The 22,019-nt window shown below is 40.5% G+C and overlaps 1 protein-coding gene across 1 annotated transcript in view; it reads left to right on the top strand.

Moving 5' to 3' along the window:
- Nucleotides 1-261: 261 nt before the first annotated feature.
- Nucleotides 262-22,019, top strand: part of ELOVL4 (ELOVL fatty acid elongase 4) — a 34,924-nt gene continuing 13,166 nt past the window's right edge. Inside the window, exons 1-3 of the mRNA XM_075046492.1 lie at nt 262-609; nt 17,536-17,723; nt 21,067-21,147. Of these exons, the coding sequence (XP_074902593.1) occupies nt 510-609; nt 17,536-17,723; nt 21,067-21,147 (369 nt within the window). The 5' untranslated portion in view covers nt 262-509. The remainder of the gene's footprint in view (nt 610-17,535; nt 17,724-21,066; nt 21,148-22,019) is intronic.

The following is a 22,019-nucleotide window of genomic DNA, read 5'->3' as shown; positions in this document are numbered from 1 at the left end:
CTTTCCCCCCCCCCCGGACGCCCACTGAGGGAGAAGCGGGGTCCCCGAAGCGGCGGTTCCCGCCTCGCTCTCCCCTCAGCCGGCGGCCGCCCGCACTGCGCCTGCGCGGCCGGCCCGGTCCGCCGCGCACCCCGCGGCCAGCCGCCGGCGGGCAGCGAGCCGGCGGTCACGTGACGCGAGCGCAGCGCAGCGCGGAGGGTGCTGCGGAGCCGCGGCCGCCTCGCCGCTCCCCCCCTCACACACCCACACACACACACACCCCCCTCTCACACACACACACACGCTTCGCCCGCCTCCGCCTCCTCGCCCTCCTCCCTGCCCGCGGGGCACGGGAGCCGGTGACGGGAGCGAGGCGGAGTCTGGAGGGAAGATACCGAGAGATAGAGATTTAAATCACATCCCCGGCTGTAGAAGGGCAGCAGCAGCAGCAGCCCGGGCGCAGAGGCACGGACGCACGCGCCGAGACAGGTCTGCCGGCTCCGCCGTCGCTGCTGCTGCTGCTGCTCACCATGGGTGCCGCCGCCGCCGAGCCCCCCCGCGCCATGGGCCTGGTGTCCAGCGTGGTGAACGACACCCTCGAGTTCTACCGCTGGACCTGGAGCATCCGAGGTAACGCGCCCAGCGGCGGCCCCGCCGGCAAGCCCGGTGCCGCCATCGCCGTCCCCGGCGCCCCCCCCCCCCCCCCTTCCCCGCTGTCACTGAGGCGCAGCGCTTCAAAATGGCTCCGTCTCCCGGGAGACGCGGCGCGCGCGCCCGGCGGGCTGAGGCGGCGGGCGGGCCCGGGGCCCCGGCGGGGTCCGCACCCCCCCCCCCCTTCCTCCTCATCCTCCTCATCCTCCTCCTCGCCCTTCGGGGTGTGCTCGGGTGCTCCGCTTGTTTATCTGTCTCAATCCCGTCTAACGGCCCCGGGGCGCGCGGGGCATCTCTGCGTGGCAAGGTGAGGGTGTCCCCGCCACGGGCGCCCGCGGGCCGGAGGGAGCGAACTTCGCCTCGCAGAGGCCTCTCTGGTTCCCTCCGACGGCAGCGTGCCGTGGGGTGGGCGTTCGGGAACCTGGCGTCGGAGGTCAGCCAGGGCCTCCGGTAATTCGTGGCGGAGCGGAGCTCGGGCGGCCTTCGGCTTCTGCGGCAGGTGGGAGTCCTGTGACAGCGTCGCGTTGGAGTTCAGCAAACTGACTGAGGACATGGTTGCGACCGGCAGTGCGGAAGCTTTTCGGTTTACGTTGAGCGCGTTTGGGTCGGTCCTGCTGTTGGCCGTTTCCAGTGCGCTCCATTTTTGTATCGGCGCCCCATGACTGCAACGTGGAAGATGCTGGAGGAAGAGAAAATGTCTCGGAATACGGAGAAATGTGGAAAAAAGCAGCTCTCGGTGCCGGGACGGCAAACGCGATGGTAACTTGCGACAGCGACCGGTAGCTCTGGAAGTATTGGTCAGCATGAATGGCTCTTTCTCGCTGGTCAAATGAAATGAGTCGGGTAGAGTGGCAGCTTTCGTAGTTGCTCTTGTCAGTAGCCTTGGGCAGTTAACAGAAGAATCACTTCTCTGGATGTTTTCTTCGTTTTTCAGTTGTCCACACAGTGATGAGGTCTAGGCTATTTTGATCTAAACCTAGAAATACATGGAGCAAAACTCTGGACTGAATGCAACTATGGACGTATTTTGTGGTGGTGTGATAAGTGAGAATGTGAGGCCTTCATTACAGACAGGAAGCTCACTGCATCAGCAGTCTTTTCTTTTCCGCCCCCCTCCTATCTGCCATCTGTCAGATAATAAATTAATTTTATGATATAGATGGAGGGAGCTCACTTTTTTTTTTTCATAATTTGCCTTCCCAGCCTGTCTTCTGGTTTTTGCCATATTTTAAAAATTAAGCCTGCATGCATTTTTTTTCTTCTGTATTTAAAACCTGCCAGAATATGAGATCAAATAAAAATGCTTGCAGCAGCACTGCATTGTAATCTATCAGTGTTTGCTCTATTTCTCTGCCTTTTGCAACATACAATTGTTCGTAGACTGCCAGGTAATGCATGAAAGAGATGCTATTCTAGCCAATCAGTAGCATTTTCAGATGGATATAAAAATAGATGTGGGTACAAAGTTGATGTCCTTATGGATTACTTGATTTGTTTTGAAAAAGACCTCAAGTTTTGATATATTTCCAGAACTTCAAACATGTTATTTAAGTCTGTATATTGACCGTGTTTGTTGTAAGCAAAAACGATTGGAGGAAAAAACAAAAGAAGGTCGAAAAGGCAAGTTTATGTAAGGAGTGTAAAGATAAGTAACTTACATTAATACTACATACAGAGCAAACTTTTATCTCTTCCTCCTGCTTCTTTGGAGAATGTTAAGCAGTAGGAGGATGACATTGTGATGGCATCTAAAATATGCTTAAGTCTTTAATTTACTAATGCAAAATTTTAAATTTTTGCTCTAAGTTCGGTAATGTTGCTGTTAACACAGGATTCCACTGTAATCAAGTCATCAGTTGCACTTTGTGTAAGAGGTGGAGAGTTTCTTGTTCAGGTTGTGGATTTCAGCGTGTCCTTGCAAGAATAGCTTTGGATAGAGCCTCAGTCGCATCGAAAGCATGTTACTGTTCTTGTTTATACCCGGTAGTATGTAAAGCAAGGTCCTCATGTAGTTTTTACAGTCAGGTATGGATACGCAAACCATGTAGTATCACACAATGTAGTCACAAGGTAGCTCCGGATAAGAAAGTGTCATTTATGAGGCAATGCTGCGTTGCTATTTAATGAAATCATATCTTAATGCCCTAAGTTCTGCTTAAATACCTGTTACCTGTTCAGTTTGCTGCTTTTCTGCATGTGTCTTCATTCAGAAAAAAAAAAAAATTGTCTCCATTTGCCATCTCTGAGTGAATATATGTTAAAATAATGAATTCAGCACTGTTATGTGAATTCATGCAATTCACCTTTGTGTCAAGAACTATGGAGGTGACATTGCTCAACAGAAAACACAAATTATGGCATGCAAGACCATTGCCTAACGTTCAATATCATTAAATAAAAAACTATACCACGCAGCAAAGTTGCTCAACAAATGATGCCATGCAATAGCATTACACAATAAATCATACTGAAACACTACTACACAGCAAAATTACACAATAAAAATGTGAAGAAATTTTATTCCCACTACTACTCCTACACAAAAACTTCTCATTCATATAAAACCAAATTTACTTATTCTCTTCAGTTCTCACTTCTATTTTTTATTGGACACCCAAGTCTGTCTTTAGCCCTGTTCTCAGTATTCAGCAGGATTGTCCTGCTAGCAGGTGTTTTCTAATGCTGACCCGGACTCCTGTGATGAGACTTGTGTAGAACTGTGCCAGAACATCCCACTGAGTCTCGTGCTGCTTTATTTTTGTGCTGTAAAGATTTGGTCTTTTTCTTCCCCTGCTTTGTGCTATTTAAAAAGCAACCAACCTTTTCTAAGACCAAAAAGAACCCCGAAAGACTGAGTATATGATGAGCCTAACTGGCTCATCAACTGGATTTTTTTTAAATGGTGTCACAATTTTTTTAGCATTAAGTGCGCTATCTAAAGCTGGTTTGTTTGTGGTTTTGTTTTTTTAAATCTTGCCTTTAGGAATAATAACAGTATTCTGTGACTTTTTCCTCATATATATTATCAAATACATTTTCAGCCTTAGCTTAATGTTTTTGCTGTTAATTTGTTGAAAAAACTACTTTTTTTCTCTCCTTCCTTGACTATCTTTTCAGACCCCTGTCATGAAAGCCTAAAATCCATTGTAACCGTATATTCACCTGAAAAGGCTGAAGGAGATCATTTAGGAAACCATAAACTTCAAGGAGAGGTAGAAAGGACAAAAAATGGTCTTAACGGTCATTAGGAGAAAAAAAGGTGGTCGGTGGAACAGTTACTATCAGGAAAGATGATCTAGGAATTCCATGCCATTATTTCTGTAAGGACATGGGACTAGTTACATGTAATAGGTAGGGCAGGGCTTCCTTCTTTCTCTCGGCTCAGGTAGCTGGTTGAGGTTAGATCTGCCAGGGAGGATTAAGGGTATGATTAGATGACTGAGCAAGTGACTTAAAGGGAGGTTCCAGGCTGAGTCCAGGGGAGCTATGAAGATGAATAACTTGGGACACGATCCAGGAAAAGAAGAATGTGGAAATCTCAAAACATGGGTGAAGAGACCATTGGCAGTTGGGGAGGGGGAGTAGGAGACTGCAGCTCGAAAAGGAGATTTGTGAAACCCTGTATCAGAAAGATTTCTTTTAGAGGGACTAGTTAGTTTGAATGTATTGAGCTAAAGAACAGAAGGCTTTATCAACTTTGGGTGAGAATGATTGTTCTTGGAGCTCAAAGTTAAAAGGCGGCAGGGCCATCCCAGGCCACGTGGGACTGCTTTGGAACAGCAACTATTTACAGCTGTTGCAGTTAATAAGATTACAGACTTTTTCCATCAGGAGGAAAGGAGAGAGGAGAAAGATGCAAACTTTCACTTCAGTGGTAGGATCGTCTTCTAAGTAGCATCTTGTTCAGGAGCAATATGAATTGTAGCTTTTATCAGTTGGGTCAGAAGTGTAAGGCAATGAGGATGGGAAACATGGGAAACTTACAGCTGCTTGCCTTAAAAGTGAACCAGTGGAGTAGCTTCCATGGGAACTCAAATGGCCATAAAAACTTTTGCCAGAAAGATCTTGGGACTAAGTTAAGAATGCTCAGGAAGTTCACGTTCTGTTTCTTTTTCAGGCCAGGGAACAGAACTGGAAGAAAATGCATTTCTTCTTCCTCTTCCCTTGTTCTTTTCCCCATGTCGAAATCAAGTGTGGCCAAAGGATCCTGAATGTTTATGCTTGAGGAAGGTTCATTGGGGTTAGCAGAACAGTCTGAGTGCAAGTAGTACCTTGTTGCATTTGAGGAGTTGTGCCAAAGGTGGAGGCAAGTAGAATTGCAATGAAAGGTCTTCAGAGGGTGATGATGGGGAGGGAGAGCGAAGGGTGAGATGAAGGTTCATGAAGCCTGTTTCACAGAAACAAAGCAGAATGCGTTCCTAAGCTCTCAGAGGGCTGGCTGAGCATCAGACTTGGTGATTTGGCATGATACTTGTCTTGCAGATACAATTTTCTTCTCAAGGGAACAGTTTTTTTCGATCTGTGACCGTGACTGGGTAAAACACGAGGATTAGACAGGAAGAAACACACCAGAAACTGGAGAAGCTAGTGTAATTGGGTTTGGCTGTCTTGTGGCAGAAGCAGCACTTGGAGAAATTGATTACAGAAGTAAAGAATGTTAAAGGCTAGGTTATGTGAGTCTACTGTCAACCAAACTGAGCAATAGGAGTATCCCAGTTTACATGATTCGTTTCATTAAGCATCACATTTCACTGCCTGTCAGTGGAGGGAGGGACTTTATTAGTGAAGAAAAAACAGCTGTCGGTATTGAAGACAATTTGCTGGGTGTTTGAAGGAAATTCCACCCTCATTTCATCACCAGGAGATTTTTATCAGATTATGGAACTCAAAAGATGGATAATAAGAACAAAAGAGATACCAAGCACCTTTGGAAATGGAAACATCATTCAGAAAAGTACATTACTGAAGTGGAAATATCTGCTTAGAGACTTTGGATCACCAAGCTTCAAGAATTCGAGCCTGAGGGAGTAGCCTGAAGCAAAGGTAACACTATGGACGAGGAGCTGAGTTGTGAGTGGAAGACTCCTCTTTCCTAAAATGAAGGAGGAGTTGTACGTGATGACCTGCAACTCTCAGGTCCAGCAAAGAGACGAAACAGAAAAAAAGCCTTCAAAGAGCACCAGCAAGAATGTGATATGAACTTCTGTTTGAATACTCATCAGCATATTCCAGAAGCAGAAGCAAATGTTTGGAGAAAATGGCAAGAACATAACTGAACTTCTGAAAATTCCTTTTAAGGCTGTGTAGATAGCATGTCTTGAAATCTTTGGAGGAAATAAGATATTGTGAATACTCTTAAAGCAGATTCAGTGGAAAAAGGCTGGGAAACTGCTTTATACAGAACTTAACCAAGCTGGTTGCATGACCTTAGTACCTACTGCAGAAGGCCAAATGAATAGATTTGCAGCACACCATAAATTACTGTTGTGGAGTTCTTGCAGATCATGTGTCTCGGCTAAGGCTGTATGCCATTAGTGAGGTGCAAATTGGCACATGGTCCTGGAGCCGCATACTACAACGAGAGGTGAAGAATTCTTGAACAATTGAAATACCTGTGGCATGAAGCAGATGCAGTCATCCTGGGGACTGCGCTGGTTCCATAAATTGATTGAGCATAGTGGTTGGACTGTTGTTCATAGGTAGCTGTCTCTAGTTGGAGAAGCTTGACTAGAAGTTGATCATGGTAGTCATTCTGTATTTATATGCTGTGCTCTGAGTGAAGAGGGATGTAGCAGGGCTATGGTTATAGCTATGAAAGACCAGAAGCGGTTGTATTCAAGGCAGCTATGCTATACTATCCTGTGCAACCAGGAAAGATTGTCAAAGGCTGTGTAAGGACAATTAGTAGAGGAAGGTGTAGGAAGCGTAGGATGTAGTTCCTTTTAAGGTCTTGTAGATCAGGAGCCATGAGGAGTGGGTGAGGCAAGATTCCACTTTTTCCTCTGCCAGTTCAGACAGGTTTTTGGAGTTACTCGATTCACATGGAAAGGATTAAGGGAGCGCTTAGATGAAAGGTGAGTGAATGAAAGGCTTCAAGTGGACATGGAGAGAACTTTGGGAGGAAGAATTTGCTAGGATGCAGGACTGGGCGGGGAAGAGGCTGTGGTGTGTACTGAAGAGTCTTTTGAGGTAAGGAAAATGGGGCTAAACATTAATGGCCTGAAAAACTGGATCTAAATGAGAGTTCATTTAGCTGAAAAGAATTGGCCATAAAAAGAATGAGAGCTTTGTTTTTTAAAGAGTGTTGGTATGAGTGGAGTGTGCCTGGAGCCCAGAAGCTGGGACAGTGTGCTTTTAAGGGCAGATCTGATCTGTGAGGTAAGACTTCTCTGACTAGTAAACTGTTATATGACTGGGCTTTGCTTTCTCAGGCTGTGTTTGAAAACAAAGTTGAAACTACCATTGCATTTCATAAGGAACTCTTGTGTGTGGGACTATCTGACTGACATCTCCTTTAGGAAGGTGTAGATGCAGGATACATAGTTTCTGGATCTTGTTTAGGTGGCAGGTGGCTACAACGGTGCTCAGTTTTGTCAAGACTCAAGTGCTTCTGAGCATATGGACTTCAAGGTCTTGTGGCATTTTAAGGACATAAATGAAGGCAGCTCTGAAATTCCGGCCTGCTGAGACTAAGTGTCAGCTCTGTGGGGATTTTCAGGACTGCACCTTAGACTGTAGGTAAAGCAGTAAGTAGCTCCAAGGCAAGCCTAGGGGTGAATTGAGTGCAACGTGTTTTGTATTAACTCCCATTGTGTGTGCTTGGATCTCAAGATAAACATGAGCTAGTTTACCTTTCTCTCCTGGAAGGTGAGGGGGGAATAAGCTACCTCAATGTGGCTTGCATTTGATGCAAGATAATCGCGTGCCTGCGGGCATTAACTGCTCTTGGTTATGTCAGGTTAACTCACTTAACGCGCCTGCAACTCAACTCCTTTCTTTATGTACTTGAATAATTTCAGTGGTTTGATCCTTCACTTCTGCCCCGGAGTGTTCTCTCTCTCCAGGGTATTGTGTCTGCTTGTACCTTGAGACTCTTGCCTAGTTTCACTCCATCCATTCACCTCCCACATGTACTCCTCTGTTTCAGCATAGTCATGGACTCTTGACTATTTGGTTTGTTTCCATCATGTTTTCCTATTCCTCTTTTCTCTTTCTGCAGTATCTCAAAAGTGTCTTCTTCCAATTCTTGTATATGTTATGCTTCAGTTTGCATGCTTGACCATGGTGTTTTTCTATTTTCTTTTTTAATCTGCTTATAGATACCTCCTTGTTTCCCTCTCCCAGTTATAACAAATATGAGAGAGTGGTTTATTGCTTTCTAAATGGTCACAGAATGTTGCTGGAAGAAGGGATTTTATAACACATGCCTTTCACTTTTTCTGTTGAGCCAGTAAATCTTATCTCTGGAGAAGATTTTATGTCCTTCTATTTGTAGAGCATCATTGTAACACCTTGTTTTTAAATGGTTTAAGATACTCTAAAGGAAAAAAAATAGGAAATACGGGTACTAAATTGAATAGCTGGGCTTTAAATAGGAGACTTCATAACCATATTTTCTGGGTTTGCATTTAATATTTAGTGGTTTACCAGAAACAGATGTGCCCAATAGAAATACTTACACATAGAGTGCCCCCAAATGCTTTCATATTTAGGTCAGATTTTCTTCTACTCTTTCTAATCTCAGTTTCAGTGATCCATGAATTTTTGATCAAGAGTAAGAAACTGTTTTGCAGAAACCATTATAGAAGCTTAGATTTGAGGGCCATATGTTAGCATGAAAGGTAACATGACTGTAGATGTGAAGAGACTTAGCTGTAGCAGTCATTTGGGCATGGCATTATCTAGCTGCCAAACTGATGATTTTGCTACTGTATACTTTGTGAGTGAAAGATTCAGGCACTGATCATTCTTATGGTCATCTTTGGGTATAAGAACTTTTTCTCATTCAGTTCATGTTTTGAAAATCAACACTTAAAAAATCAGTCTCTTTTTTGGTGTTGGGTCCTGCCACCCCCCCCCCCCCCCCCGCCCCGCCCCGGATTTGTCATTTTTGCTGATGTTGAAGGCGTGTTGAGGAATTAAGTTCTAAATGTTTTGCAGTGTTACTTTTCTTTGGAGGCTTTGACTGATGTACTTGTGTTAGGCTAACAGATGACCCAATGTACCTCACAACTGTAAATTTTACTTCTGCCCCTGAGCTTTGGAGATAAGAACTAATATATTTCAGTAACTCCTTTTGTAGTTTTTACTCAAAACAGAATTCCCACCTCATTCATCCTTCTGTAAAACCAAATTGATGAGCAGCATCCTCGTGCTGATGCAAACAAAAAATTGGTAATTTATCAGAGAGATTTCTGTGCAGCTTCTCACAAATGTTTGGTAGCTTTCTGGTGTTATTTTTAGGTAGATTTCACTTGCCATTGCTGGTTTTCATACACGTTCAGTCACTGCATCTAGGAGTCTAAATGTTCATCTGCAACCCCAAATCATTCTGTGTTATGAGAGCAATGATTTAAGTTGTTTACATTTGCTGTGTAGTTAAGTATCAATATCCTTCCGCTGTGTTAGCATGTTAGCAAGACATGTATCAGTGCTGAACTTACTGTCCCATGTATGCTGAGTATGTAACACATGTCTCTGTACAGTGGATAAGGCCTTGCAGAGTTGTTATGAAACTGTTATTAATAATCCTTCACATTTTTCAAGGAGGTTAGTTTCTAACTGAGGGAATCTAATAAAAAAAATATCTCTCTACAGAGATTTATTCTGTGATCATCCCCTTTGGCATTATAAAACCCTGAATCATACGAGATGGGCCAATAGTCTAATCTGTTATTGCAACATTGAATGTGCATAAATCCTGTGTTTGCATTACTGTGTACTGGTACCCCTACAAGTGTTTTCATAGTACTAAAATCCACCACTTGTGTGTGAAGTAATGACATCTCCAGTCTGAGCTCTCAGAAATACAATTTTGGCTAAGACCAGAGAAGCGTGAATAAAAGTTTCAATAAAGAAAACACTGTAGAAGGAAAGCTTGTTGAAGTGTGTTTTATGCAGCACTTATATATCTTTAGAAATACAGAGGCATGGGCTGGATCATAGAGTTCTGCAACTAGTTCATAAAATTGCATCCCTTGGATCAGTTGGGGGTTTTGTTTGTTTGGGGTTTTTTTAATCTGTTTTCTTCATCTGTTTACCCTGTAAGTTGTAACCTGTAAGAAAAGGCATGCAGGTATCGCTGCACTGGGAACACGTCTTGCTTTTGTGATGTTTGGAAAAGTAAGATATGACAAACGGAAGAATGCTACATGCCTCAAGGGCTTACTATCTTGCAAATCTTGTGTAAGCTTCAGTGAGGATTATATTTTTATTATTCCTTGAAGCAGAGTATTTGCGCTGTCCTCACGATCACAATCAATGGAGGAGGTAAATAAAAAAATAATCTGAACAAGGCAATTGCTTAGACTTGAAAATCCTAAGATTTGATGGTGAATTGATATGGCTCCTGAACTTCATAATAATTCCATTATTATCCTTGCCTTGAAACAGGTGTATCCTGGAATTGCTGCGTACAGACACAAAGACGATATGGTATTAGTGATTGAATGATGGGAATCCTAAGAAGACTAGAATGCTAGTTAGAATAACGGGAATACTAGTTAAAATACATGTGACCTTTTAACAACAAATTGGGATTAAGCATTCCTGTGACTTTAATGGGAGTTTATGAAACATGCATATTACACAGATGTTCATTAGCTGGAGGAGATGTTCTTAGCTGTGTGGTATTTTGATTTTATGTTGCTGTATATAGCTTTAAAGAAGACTAAACAGTCAATTACAAAGCCCTGAAATTTAAAACAAAGCCACAGCTGGTTATAGGCAGTAGCTGTTAGTCTCATCTTTAGTCCTTTTGGATTCAGGGAAAGCAGCTCTCATTTCTGAGTGCAGCAGGATTTGTACGGCATCATCTGCAAACTTTTAAAATCTGTGGGGTTTGTTGTTTTGTTTTTCAGACTATATGCTTTCATTATTCGTTGTGCTTAAGACCGAATATTTTTATTCTTGCATCTTAGCTTGATGTTTCATAGCTTGTTAAAATGACAATGCTTTGCTATAAAATTTTGATGTCTCTTGTTTTCGCCCAAATTAGTTTGTTCTTGGCTAGTTAAAGCTTTAGAATAGACAAAATACTTAGATATTTTCATTCATTCTTGAAGATCAAAGTAAACATCTTTTCTCTGTACTGTTCTGTATTTAAAAAAAATACTTAAATTAGGCCAGCTGTTGTGCTTTTTTGTGCCAGGTTTTGCGAACTTTTGTCCATAAAGCATCGTGTGCATGTCATCCTTAGCTTTACCGGTAACATACTCACCTTTTTGTTTTCCTGCCAATCATAACCACCACTGATGCTATGACATTATTGTGATAATACATAATTCTTCTGTGAGGGAAAGCAGCAGGGACTTGATTGGTATAATTAATTTTCCCTGTGAAACAGGTGCAAGGCTGATTTAAATGTTTATAGAGTATCCAGAGAAGAGCCATGAAAATGATTAAAGGATTGGAAAATACACCTTCAGGTGAATGAAATAAGGTGCTTCTTTAAATAAAATTTAAAAAGGAGCCAGTGAGTGACCCTATAGCTGCTTATAACTACCCAAGTGAGGTGTCTTTGACCCTGTCAGACTCCTTCGCAATACCCATAGTGCCAGAAGACTGCAGACACTGCCAAGTATGATAGGTGAGATAAAGGTGAGAGAGAAGCATAAAATGGACATTCCTTGTGTCCCAATCCTTTTGCTTTCCTGCAGCAATCTGTCTGCACAAGTCCCTCCTAGGAGAGCATACACCTTTTTCTGATTGAAACGGGAGTGAGGCTGTAGGCATGTTATTTTAGTTCATGCACTAGCTTCAATTCCCTGTCACAGAATTTCTCATAAAGAAGCTTGATAAACTGAGATAGTTGAGGATTAGAGTGCAATATGTGCAATGAGTAATCAATATCAAAGCAGACAAGTTAATTCAAGCACCGGAAACCTTTAAAAGAATCATTTGGTTTGGGTCTTATAAACGGCTCTATTAAAATTGTAATGAATAAGTGAATAGAAAATTTTAGCTTCAGTAGATGTTCAACCCAAAGATATATGGCCTCTCAATTTTGACTCTGCAGTGGTACTTCTCTAACAGTCTTCAGTCTCAAGTTGTGCAGCTCATTTAGTTAGTCATGTACTGTTTTAAAGGCTAAGTTTATAGCTTCAGCTGTTGTTCTATTCGTACATTCTGAGGTTTTAGTTAGTCAAAGACTGAGGTTTTTTCTCGGAATCTATGCAAACTGGTAACAGTAAATGTACTTTTAAGTGATTCTGATGCATTACTCCATTTAGTTTAAAAGCCTAGGGTCTAATTGTGTAGATGCTTATTCAAGTTTACTCTCAACTGAGCCAGTCTGCAGTGGTTGTATAGCCACAATGAACTTTATATTTGCTTGTAAATATTTACAGGACTGAGCCAGTATTTCTAATACAAATGCAGAAGGAGAAGTATGTTGTGTAGAATATTAATCTGTAACCAGAAAGAAAAGGGGGAGAGGGGGGCACTAAAATAGTCCAAAGGAATTCAATGTGAAAGCTTTGTGAACATTTTCAGGGGTATAAAGTTATGTTTCTCACATGTTTTCTTACATGATGTGTTTTTATTTTGTAATATCCTTCAGTTATAGTGCTAGTGGAGCTAACAAGACATGTGAAATTCTTAGATAATTAAAACAATGTAGTTCATAGAACAATACTCCAATTAGATAATACTGGTTTGCCTTCCTTATATTGTGCAATTAATATTTCACTCATTTAAGGAAATCTTTCTTAAACTTGAAAGTGGGCTTTGAGAGGACTTCTTAAAATAAACAGCATGATCTGCAGAGAGCTCTCACTGTTAAGAACCACTTTTAAACAGTCACCATCATTTCTGCAGTGTCTTTAGAAATGTAATTGGACAGATGGATGTGCTGGATTGGCACTGTAAGTGTCTTTGCGCTGAGAATAGTATCAATAGCTATTAATAACTTTGAAAGGCTCTCCAGATAAATTACTGAGTAGCGACCTTATAGCTAAGGAATACATATGTTGTTAAAGTAAAAATAAAGACTTGCTAAGTGTTGATTTTCAATCTGATATGAATGCAGGGAATTTCAAAAGTAATGTATTTTAGTTATGTAATGTTTTCTCTAAAACTAATATTAAATGCAGAGATGGTCACCATTGTACTATTTCAGGATTTCTCCTGATGAATGTAGGAGCAACTGTACTATGCATTTGCTTATTTTATAGTTTATACTTCTTGAGGAAGGAAAAAACTGTTGATCATAGGCTCAGTAATATGCAGGAAATTTAACCATCTAAAATCCTCCCTGTTGGAAAGGAAATGCTGAACCACTTTTAACAGAAGCATTTGCATATTAAAACACTTACAGTATGTTTCATAGAAGTTTCTTGTGATTTTTAACTCTAGATCACCACCAATGCAGCCTTACTTACTGAAATTCATCTTCATTTGCCTTCCATATTTCAATATAGGTTAATTACGTCCTCTTTGGACATTACCAGGTAGGATATTCAGTCCTTTTCACTGGTCCTGCTGTTGTTCTTGCTTTGGAGGAAGAAATCAGAGGGGTCTATGTATGTATTTCCTGTTAATTGCCCCACGTAAAGAATTAAATCCTGCAAGGGTAGGTGCCTCAGGGCAATTTCAATTATTTTATATATGTGTATAATAAATATATGTATGGTTTTCTATTTCTTGTCTCGTCTTTGCAATGTGAAACTTTAAAATGTATGTACACAAAATGACAGGAGAACCTTGTGTATAGAAATATTCTTATTCTTCCCTTACATAACAGTAATTTTCTATCAGGAACATATTAGCAGATGCCTTATTCTGCTCTGGATTCACCTTTACAACTGAGTGCAACTTTAAATGTTTTTTTCTAAAACTTCTCCCACCTTACAAAAAAGCACTGTACTACAGGCTGTGCCATCAAAACAGACATTTTATTTGTGATAGAATTAGAATCTGGGTCTTAGGATTTGAAAGACAAACGCATTAATCCCCTGAAAGATTCAGTCAGTCTCTGTCAATTCTAATCAGGTAAAGGCATTGGTCATTTTGCTGCAAAGCAGTTGGAGGGAGTTTTAATTCAGGGAGTTGGCCTTTTTTATTTCAAGCTTATTTCATCTTTCAGGTAATAACATACCTACTGCGTGTGAAGTACTGCAGGATTTAGTACACTCATATGTCCCCTTAAGCTATCACAGTTCTCTAATTTGCAGAAATCATTTGTGGTCATCAGTACCAGCTAGTAAGTAGGACACAAAATTATGCTGGTTTTGCTAAAACAGGGTGGGAGGGAGGAGGGTGTTGGAGTAGCTTGGGAGGTTTAAATTCACTCTCTTAAGTCATCTGCTTATCTTGGTTTGAAAGAGGGTATCTGAAAAGAAGCTTGGAACAAGGGTCTGCATGTAACTTTGTTTTCCATGTAGAACATGGACAAGCAGGCCTGCTTGGTAAACTGAAATGAAATTGGTTTTGTAATACCTTCTGTGCAACAAGAATGGTGCGTGGAGCTGATTTAAAATGAAACAAGTTACTCTGCATTATCCAGGCGAGATCTTGTGATGAACAAGTTTCTAAATCTAGCAAGTTCTGGAATGAATATAGTAGCATGTTTTCTGATGCCACAGTATTAGTAAAAAATAATCATATGCAGTGTCTCCTAAATGCCCTTAAAATAAATGCAAGGTGTTGTTCTTAGCACAGTAGGAATTAGAATAAACTTCTTGGCTATTGATGTGCTTCTGTTTTGCCCAGGATGTACTCCAGAATTGAATTGCCTACTGTATTCCCTCTCATACAGGCATTTTTTGTTCAAAGTGTGATTAATTGTCATAGGAGAGGTCAGGCCCCCAAAATCCCAATCAGATAGATTCCGTGGGCACTGTGCTATGCAGTCTGTATCGGTAAGCTATGCTGTTCTTGCAAATACTTTAAGACTTGTCTCTGAGATGTGGTGGCTCACTGTCCGAAAACCCTGTGCAGAAGGAAAGTAACACACTGAAACCATGATGCAGGTATGGAAGCGTAATGACAGCTCTTATGTTGTTGTCCGAGTTAAGTAAGTATATCTCTTGGTTTTCTCCAGTTAAGTTCTTCAATTTGTAGTATTTGTGGAAAGCAGGTGAAAGAATTTTTACAGTGCTGATGAAGCATGAGGCAAAGCCCACTTGAAGCTGGGCTTTCGTAAAAGTTGCCTGTTTGTCTTTCCTTTCACCCTCTAGTGAATCCTCATTCTTCCCTCCAGAAATCTTTGTCTCCTGCCACAAAAAGAAATCTGGAATACATCATGGTTTCCAATTTTCAGCAAGGGGTGGTAATGTTCAACTCCTGAGTAAAATTCAAATCATCTTCCTTTTTCACGTTTTTCGTATTGTCACTCCAGTGTTCAGGATACCATGAAACACTGGATTAGAGAATCTGTCTTCTATTTTCTAATATGTCCTTGCCTCTTTATATTGCTTAGTGCAAGAAGGCTGGAAAAGCAACTGGTTCTCTTGTCTTACCTGCTCTTAACTCTTTGCACACTATAGTGTCTGAAGTGACATGCAGATTTGATTAAAGCATGTCACACATTGGCTATTCCCAGAGCTGTCTCTTAATTAAGAAGTGACATCTTTCTTCTTGCTTAGTGGAGGGAAGTCTTTCCCCATTACTTCTCATCAAGTGGATGATGAAATTCTCCATTTCTCTTGTCTTTTAAACAATGTTTTATTTTTAAATTCAGATTGGTAGAGCAGTTGCTAAAAGCAAGCAGGAACTAAAGTGTAAGGGAGATGGCGGTGTGATTTCAGCTTCAATAGGTAGCACTCTGTGAGGTCTAGAAAATGGAGCTGTTCCTTTACATCCCAAAACACTATACTGTACTATAAAGCAATCATTCTCATGTTTTACAGGGAGTACATTATATTTTAATAGAAGTGTCTGTTCCAGGGACTTGCTGAAAAGTAAGAGGTAACTGTCTTCTCTCACTATCTTCAGTTCTGTTTCATTCCCTGTGTTTCTACAGCCAATCTGTCTGAACTTTTTGCCACTCCTCCCTGTACTCCTTGCCTTATCTCACTGTTGGCTTCTGTTGGTGGCTGCAGTCGCAAGGCTGACTCCTGTCATTCTGGCAGCGTCAGCATTGTTGGAGGTTTCCATGCATTAGGATGAGTTCTCTCTTCTGGTATTACCAGCCATAATAGAAGCAGCTAGGCTGCTCTTTCTTCTTTTCCACTTCTTTTTAGGCCTCCTAACATCTTACTTGCAATGTGCAGATCAAGTATTGCTAAATGAACTGGAAGCAAGAAGAGTCATGCCATGCACACTGTCTTTCTGTAGATCACAATATGTGTTATTTATTAGAAATAGAGGGTCTCGTGAAATCTGCTTCTAAAATGAGGTTCTAATTTGTGATCTTAAGGGCAACCAAGGAAACGAGAAAGAAGTGGAGGAAGGGGTAATGGCAGTGCTGTTCTGTAGTTTCCTCATTGCATCAGAGTTCCTCATTTTGTAGATAAAAAGGGTTTTCTAACTTACCTGTTAGTATGCCTGGGATCAGGAACTAGTATATGGTATAGGGTTTTTTTCACTGTCTTTGGGCAACCGTGAAGAAAAAGTTCTCTAAAAGAAACTTGTCCTCTAGGTAAGTTTGTGGGCAGCCGCATTGCTATTTGCATTTGCCCACAAATGACTGAAGGCAGGTGGTTTAGATGTCTGAGCTTCCCAAGGAGCCCTGTGGTGTGATTTCCATCTGAACTCCCAACTGGCCTAAGCATCTGGAATACAATCCAGTTAATATTGTAGATTTGTGCAGTTATCTGAAGTATTGATAGTTACAGAATAGTTACCTTTTATCTCTTGCTATAACTAGAGATTAGCCTTCATATGGGGGGGTGGGGGAGGGCAGGGGGAGGAACACTGAGTAAGGAGGTATCACTGTAGTCTCTCCCTTCCCTCCTCTGTAGCAGACCCATCTTCTAATCCTAGATGTCACTGATTCATCAGACTAAGGGTGCTTTTTTGATACAGATCCAGAACTTAATATAGCATATTCTGGGCCCTAGAACATGTGTAACTCTGGATCCCGTGAGTGACTGAAGGAGACTATAAATAAAACCTTTGTCTCCCATATGGCAGCACAGATTAATCTACCTAGAACCATCCCTTTAAACTCTTTTATTTAGTTGTTTTCCAGTAACTTTGTTAGTATACTGTCTGAAACATATGAGACTGACCTACATCAAATAGCAAAGGTACTTGGTTAGCATCATACAACCTGTATAAAATTAATAGGAGGCTTTCTAGTGCCTAATGTTAGACTAATAAAAGCTATTAATTTTATCAGTATTTTGCCAAATTTGTGTATCTTTCATTTGCAGTGGTGTTGAATATTTGGTTACGTTGCCACTGAAGTCACTATTCGTCATAAGCAAAATTGGTTTTTGTGGGATTAGTGGGTTGGGTTGGGTTTGGGCTCATGTGATTGCTTTATTGTTTTGGATTGTAGAACTGGACAATAGAACTTGCATGACATAATGAATCTCTGTGTGAGGTAATGTGATATAGTGGGGTTTTTTTAAAGCTATTTTCTTTAACCTTCCTAGAAAGAATGAGTGTTTTATGTTTCTACTATCTGATGCAGCTATTCCAGGAGAAAAAAATACTTAATAAATACAATGCTTAAAATGATGATGAACTATATTTTGTTCGGACCTTGTTGACTCCTTCTGTTTGCTTCACCCCCCCCAGACAAACGTGTTGATGATTGGCCCTTGATGCAGTCTCCATTTCCAACACTGACTATAAGCACTATTTATCTCCTCACTGTCTGGCTGGGCCCCAAATGGATGAAGACAAGAGAGCCCTTCCAGTTACGTTTCCTGTTGGTTGTTTACAACTTTGGAATGGTTCTACTCAACTTCTTCATTTTCAAAGAGGTGTGTATGTCCTCTCGCAGGAGGGAATTCCTATTTAAGTCTGAGGGTGTCTACAGATTGCAAAATTAAAATGATCTTACATATTCATGGTGTCTATTGAGGGTGAATGTTTTGCACAGACTTTTAAAGCTGAGTTTGCCTTTGATGTGAGTATTTCTTTAGCTAGGTATGTTCTGTTTGAGAATAAATGCACTAAATGAGTCTACAGAGAGAATTTGTGTACTAGCTATTCCAAGTTCTTAGATTTACGTTAGTGTAAATACTGGACAGATTAACTAAAATCTGTAGAGATTTAAGACTTGTAACTGATTTTTTTTTTCTTTTTAATAATCCTAAAGGGTGTCAGAATGTATCTTGTTAGAAATTGAGCTGTTTGCTGGTGCCTTCAATGTGTTTATCATTTTTAGAAATTCAGATGTCCATTGTCTGTAGTGAGGAAAAGTATCTTGTCTGTAAGTTATCTCTTAGAATAAGAATAAGAATGAACTGTGTCTTTAGATAAAAATAAAAGGATATAGTCTTCTAATATTTGGTTTGCAACGTTCTGAGTGTGTTAATTTTAAGAAATGTCAGTGTTGCTGCATTTCTCCTTTGTTAGGTTTTCTGTACAGAGGAAATGACTAGTAACAATGCAGTGGATCAGCTCTTTAGCAGTGGCTAAGTGGGATTACTTAACAGTTTGGTAATCATTATTCAAGGATAGCTGTCCGGAATACAGCTGATGCTAAGGAGCAGTTTATGCTGCTGTGACTTTGCTCATATGGATTGAGAGTCTTCTTCCTGGAAGACCTTGGATCATAAATTTGCAAAATCCGTTTCCAGAATTAAGCAAATGAACAGAGCAGTTAAAATTACAGCATTGCAGAATTCTTTTTCTGGCTGGTTTGTTCTGTACTTTTGCCAGGAAAGCATGGCATATCTGAAGATGATCTGCATATTGACTCTTCCCCAGAGCTTCTATAATAAAACCCTTAACTGATTTCAGCCTTTTTTAAAGACATGGTTCAGTAAAATTTTAGCCATCGCACCTCAGTCACCATTTTGTCTAAATTGTTTCCTTGCACTGTTCAACTAAGTAGTAAAATACTACATACAACGGAATTTAATGCTGACATCCAAGGATAGTTGTGGGAATGGATGAAATCCAGTCATCTTGGCAAGTTAAAATCAAAACTCCTCTGAAATGAATTCTGCAGTGGTTTCTCCATGTCTGTCTTTTTCACTTACTCTCTTAAAATGGTTTGTTTTATCCATAAGCTGAATTACAGGAGACTCATGGTCAATTAATTTTCAAACCTATGTTGCTCATAGGATAATGCATGTGTTTGTATGGCATTTCCAAATCACTATATTAAAATAAAAATGAATGGGACTGCAAATACACATTTGCTGCTGATAGGCTGAAAGCTCGTCATTTTAGACACAAACAGAGATTCTAGTTTCCTGCTCTTTCAAATGTTAGGTTGTTATTCAATGGATGTTAAGGCTACAGATAGAACATTTACAGGAAGTGTCTTTTCTTGGTCTTAGAGACTGATAGGAGGAAGGTGTTCCAAGTTTCAGTTGTTCACTTTAACCAGGCAACTTCTGCTTTAATCTGTGTGAGGTTACAATACCAGTGTGCCACTGCTGTAATTCACATGAGTAATGTAATTGTTACAAGTAAAATGATACACAGTTTGTATGTTGCAAATGACTGTGAAGTTTCTAAGTGTTGCTGAGAACAGAACTTGAATGGGAAATGCCTTTAAATGTTGTTTAAATAATCATCCTGATGGCAAGCTGTATTGTTCGTCTGTGATAACTTATGTTAAAATGGTAAGTCCATAAAGCACTGCTAGGTTGTCTAGTCCAAGACTGCCATACATCGGACTCAAATTCAGATTCAAATTGGGAGCAAATTTGGCTTAGAACATGCAGAAGTCCCAGATGCATAGCCCCTATTTTGCCACAAAATCTTGCATTTCTTATTCTACTGTGAGGCAGTGTGGTGAATACAGTTTACTGCCTTTTGCCAAGTGAACCTTGGTCAAATTACCCAGTAGGTTGCAGTAGAGATTGGTTAGTTTCTGTAACAGTGTGGACTAAACTGTTACCTGCTTTTCTCTGATATTATTAGATGTGCTTGTGCCTGTGTGGGACCATGTTGGAAAGTAGTGGTGTTCCAGCAGTTTGTAAATGGACTTGGATGATGCAGAAGTAGTTAAATGTCTGTCTTAGGATCATTTCTGTGGACAGTTCTTTCACTTCCCTACTTTAACAAACATGCAGCAAATAAGTCCAGAGCTTCACAAGGTTTTGTGTGTTGGTTTTATCTGGATAACACCTGTCTCTGCATCTGGATACACTCCTAGTGCTGTGTGCAAGATGAGATACTGAAGTAAACTTGAGTTCAGTCTAAATAAGATGGAAGTCAGGTTAGCAGCAAGAATAGTCAGTGCCTACCCATGCTTATTTTGGAGATCTTTTTGTATCACCCTTCTTTACTTTTACAGCTCACAATTTACAGGTTATATTTGCTCCACTGCTGTCTTTTTTTGATCCTTAACAGGGTGGGATTACCTGGCTTTAAACAATCTTGGATCATAACATTTATGAATGTCAAGATTAGAAGTATTACTTGAACCTTATTCAGCTCTAGGCAAGTGTTCTTCTTTCCAATGGGAACTTGCTCAAACGTCAAGTTTATCTTCTCCTGTTCGGGTTATTGCAACATGCTTTATTTGGAGTGGCCCTACAGGAGCACTTCATGTGCTTTAGGCCATTTCTGTTGGCATGAAATGGGGAACTTTTCTTCATCCAGTTTCTCTCAATATGTTTTATGGGTGCTCAGCATTGGCTGTTCAGGATTGGGTTTTTTCTGGATTTTGATTGGCATACTGTTTTTAAGAATAGTAGATCCAAATTATCTAATCCCTGTCTCTTGGAGAGAGTTCTCTCTAATCCATCACGGGAACAGCGTTTTTGTCATTCATAGTGAAAGCAGTTAGGTATTTTCTGTCTCTGAAGTTAGAGCCATCAGAGAGAATACTCATGTTTGAATAGCTTAAGGTCATACTGGAATTACTACTAATTTGTACCGGGCTTTAATTATCTGGACAGATACACGCAGGGAAAAATGAGTGCTTTCTTTTTAATTTACAAGAAAAAAAATAGGTACTGTGTAACAACAGGTTGTTAGAACTATATAGTGGCTTTCTTCAATGGTATTCTCAGGACTGATAAGGATACTTTAAATATTTCTGTTCAGGTAAGTCTGAGGTAGCAAGAAATTTGCTGATAATTGTAATGAATATGTTTTATGTAGCATCTTTCGCCTCATATATGACTTTAATATTTTCAGCTGTTTTTGTCATCAAGAGCTCGAGGGTACAGCTATGTCTGCCAGACTGTGGATTATTCAGATAATGTTTATGAAGTTAGGGTGAGTATTTCTTTTTTTGTATTTGTATATGAATGCGTGTAATATATAGCACTACATGACGGTTTAAGTCTTGCCTGAAAATAGTGTTTCCAAAGTTCTGCTGTCAGCCATGTCTGTATCCCGTTATATTCTCACAGACCACTTCAGGTTTGACTACATTGCACATAGCAGGTTTAACCAAAGTGCATCAGTGTATTTGCATTAACTTTCATCTGACTGCTACAAGTAGGGGTAGTCTTAAAGATAACATCCTTGGCTTCATCTGCGGTTGTACAATCCAGGATAAACTTTGTATGCATACTTTGGTTCCTAGGCCTTGCTGAGGTTTATGGTACCAGGGTAACCACAGTAAAGGTGTAGCGTTCTGGCTAGCAAGTAAGATTTGTCAGCATATACTGTGGTTGCATTTCACTCATACTGATAAGGCAACTTTTTGTCTCCTTTATACATGTTTGGCTTCATGAGGTCTTGCTGGCTTCTGGCAAATGTGTTATCAGTACATTTCATTGTAGAAGCTTAGATTTCAAATGTGTGGTTTTTGGAAAGCATTCAAATTAAAATCAAAGTGCAGATGCTTGTTAATTTCCGTACCGCTGTTGATTAGCTCATTTACTAAACCTTATCTTCTAGCAGAGCTGACACTTGAGAATCTCCCAGCTGTTCTTGCAAGTTTCACCTACAGATTAGAACATGTTCCTGAAAATGTAACGAAAGTGTGTTATAATCTAAATACATTTAATATTTATAACACAATTCGAAAAATGTCTGTCTACAAGGTGGGTGTTCATGGGTAGTATTACTCAAAAGTTTGTGCCCGTGGCAGGGGTGGTAGTGAGAAGGATAGACTGGAGTCTTACACCTCATGTACAATA

This window comes from Buteo buteo, chromosome 15, assembly GCF_964188355.1.
Source record: "Buteo buteo chromosome 15, bButBut1.hap1.1, whole genome shotgun sequence".
In the NCBI taxonomy this organism is placed as follows: Eukaryota; Metazoa; Chordata; class Aves; order Accipitriformes; family Accipitridae; genus Buteo; species Buteo buteo.
The sequence above is the reverse complement of the archived record's forward strand: the minus strand, read 5'-3'. Positions and strand labels throughout refer to the sequence as shown.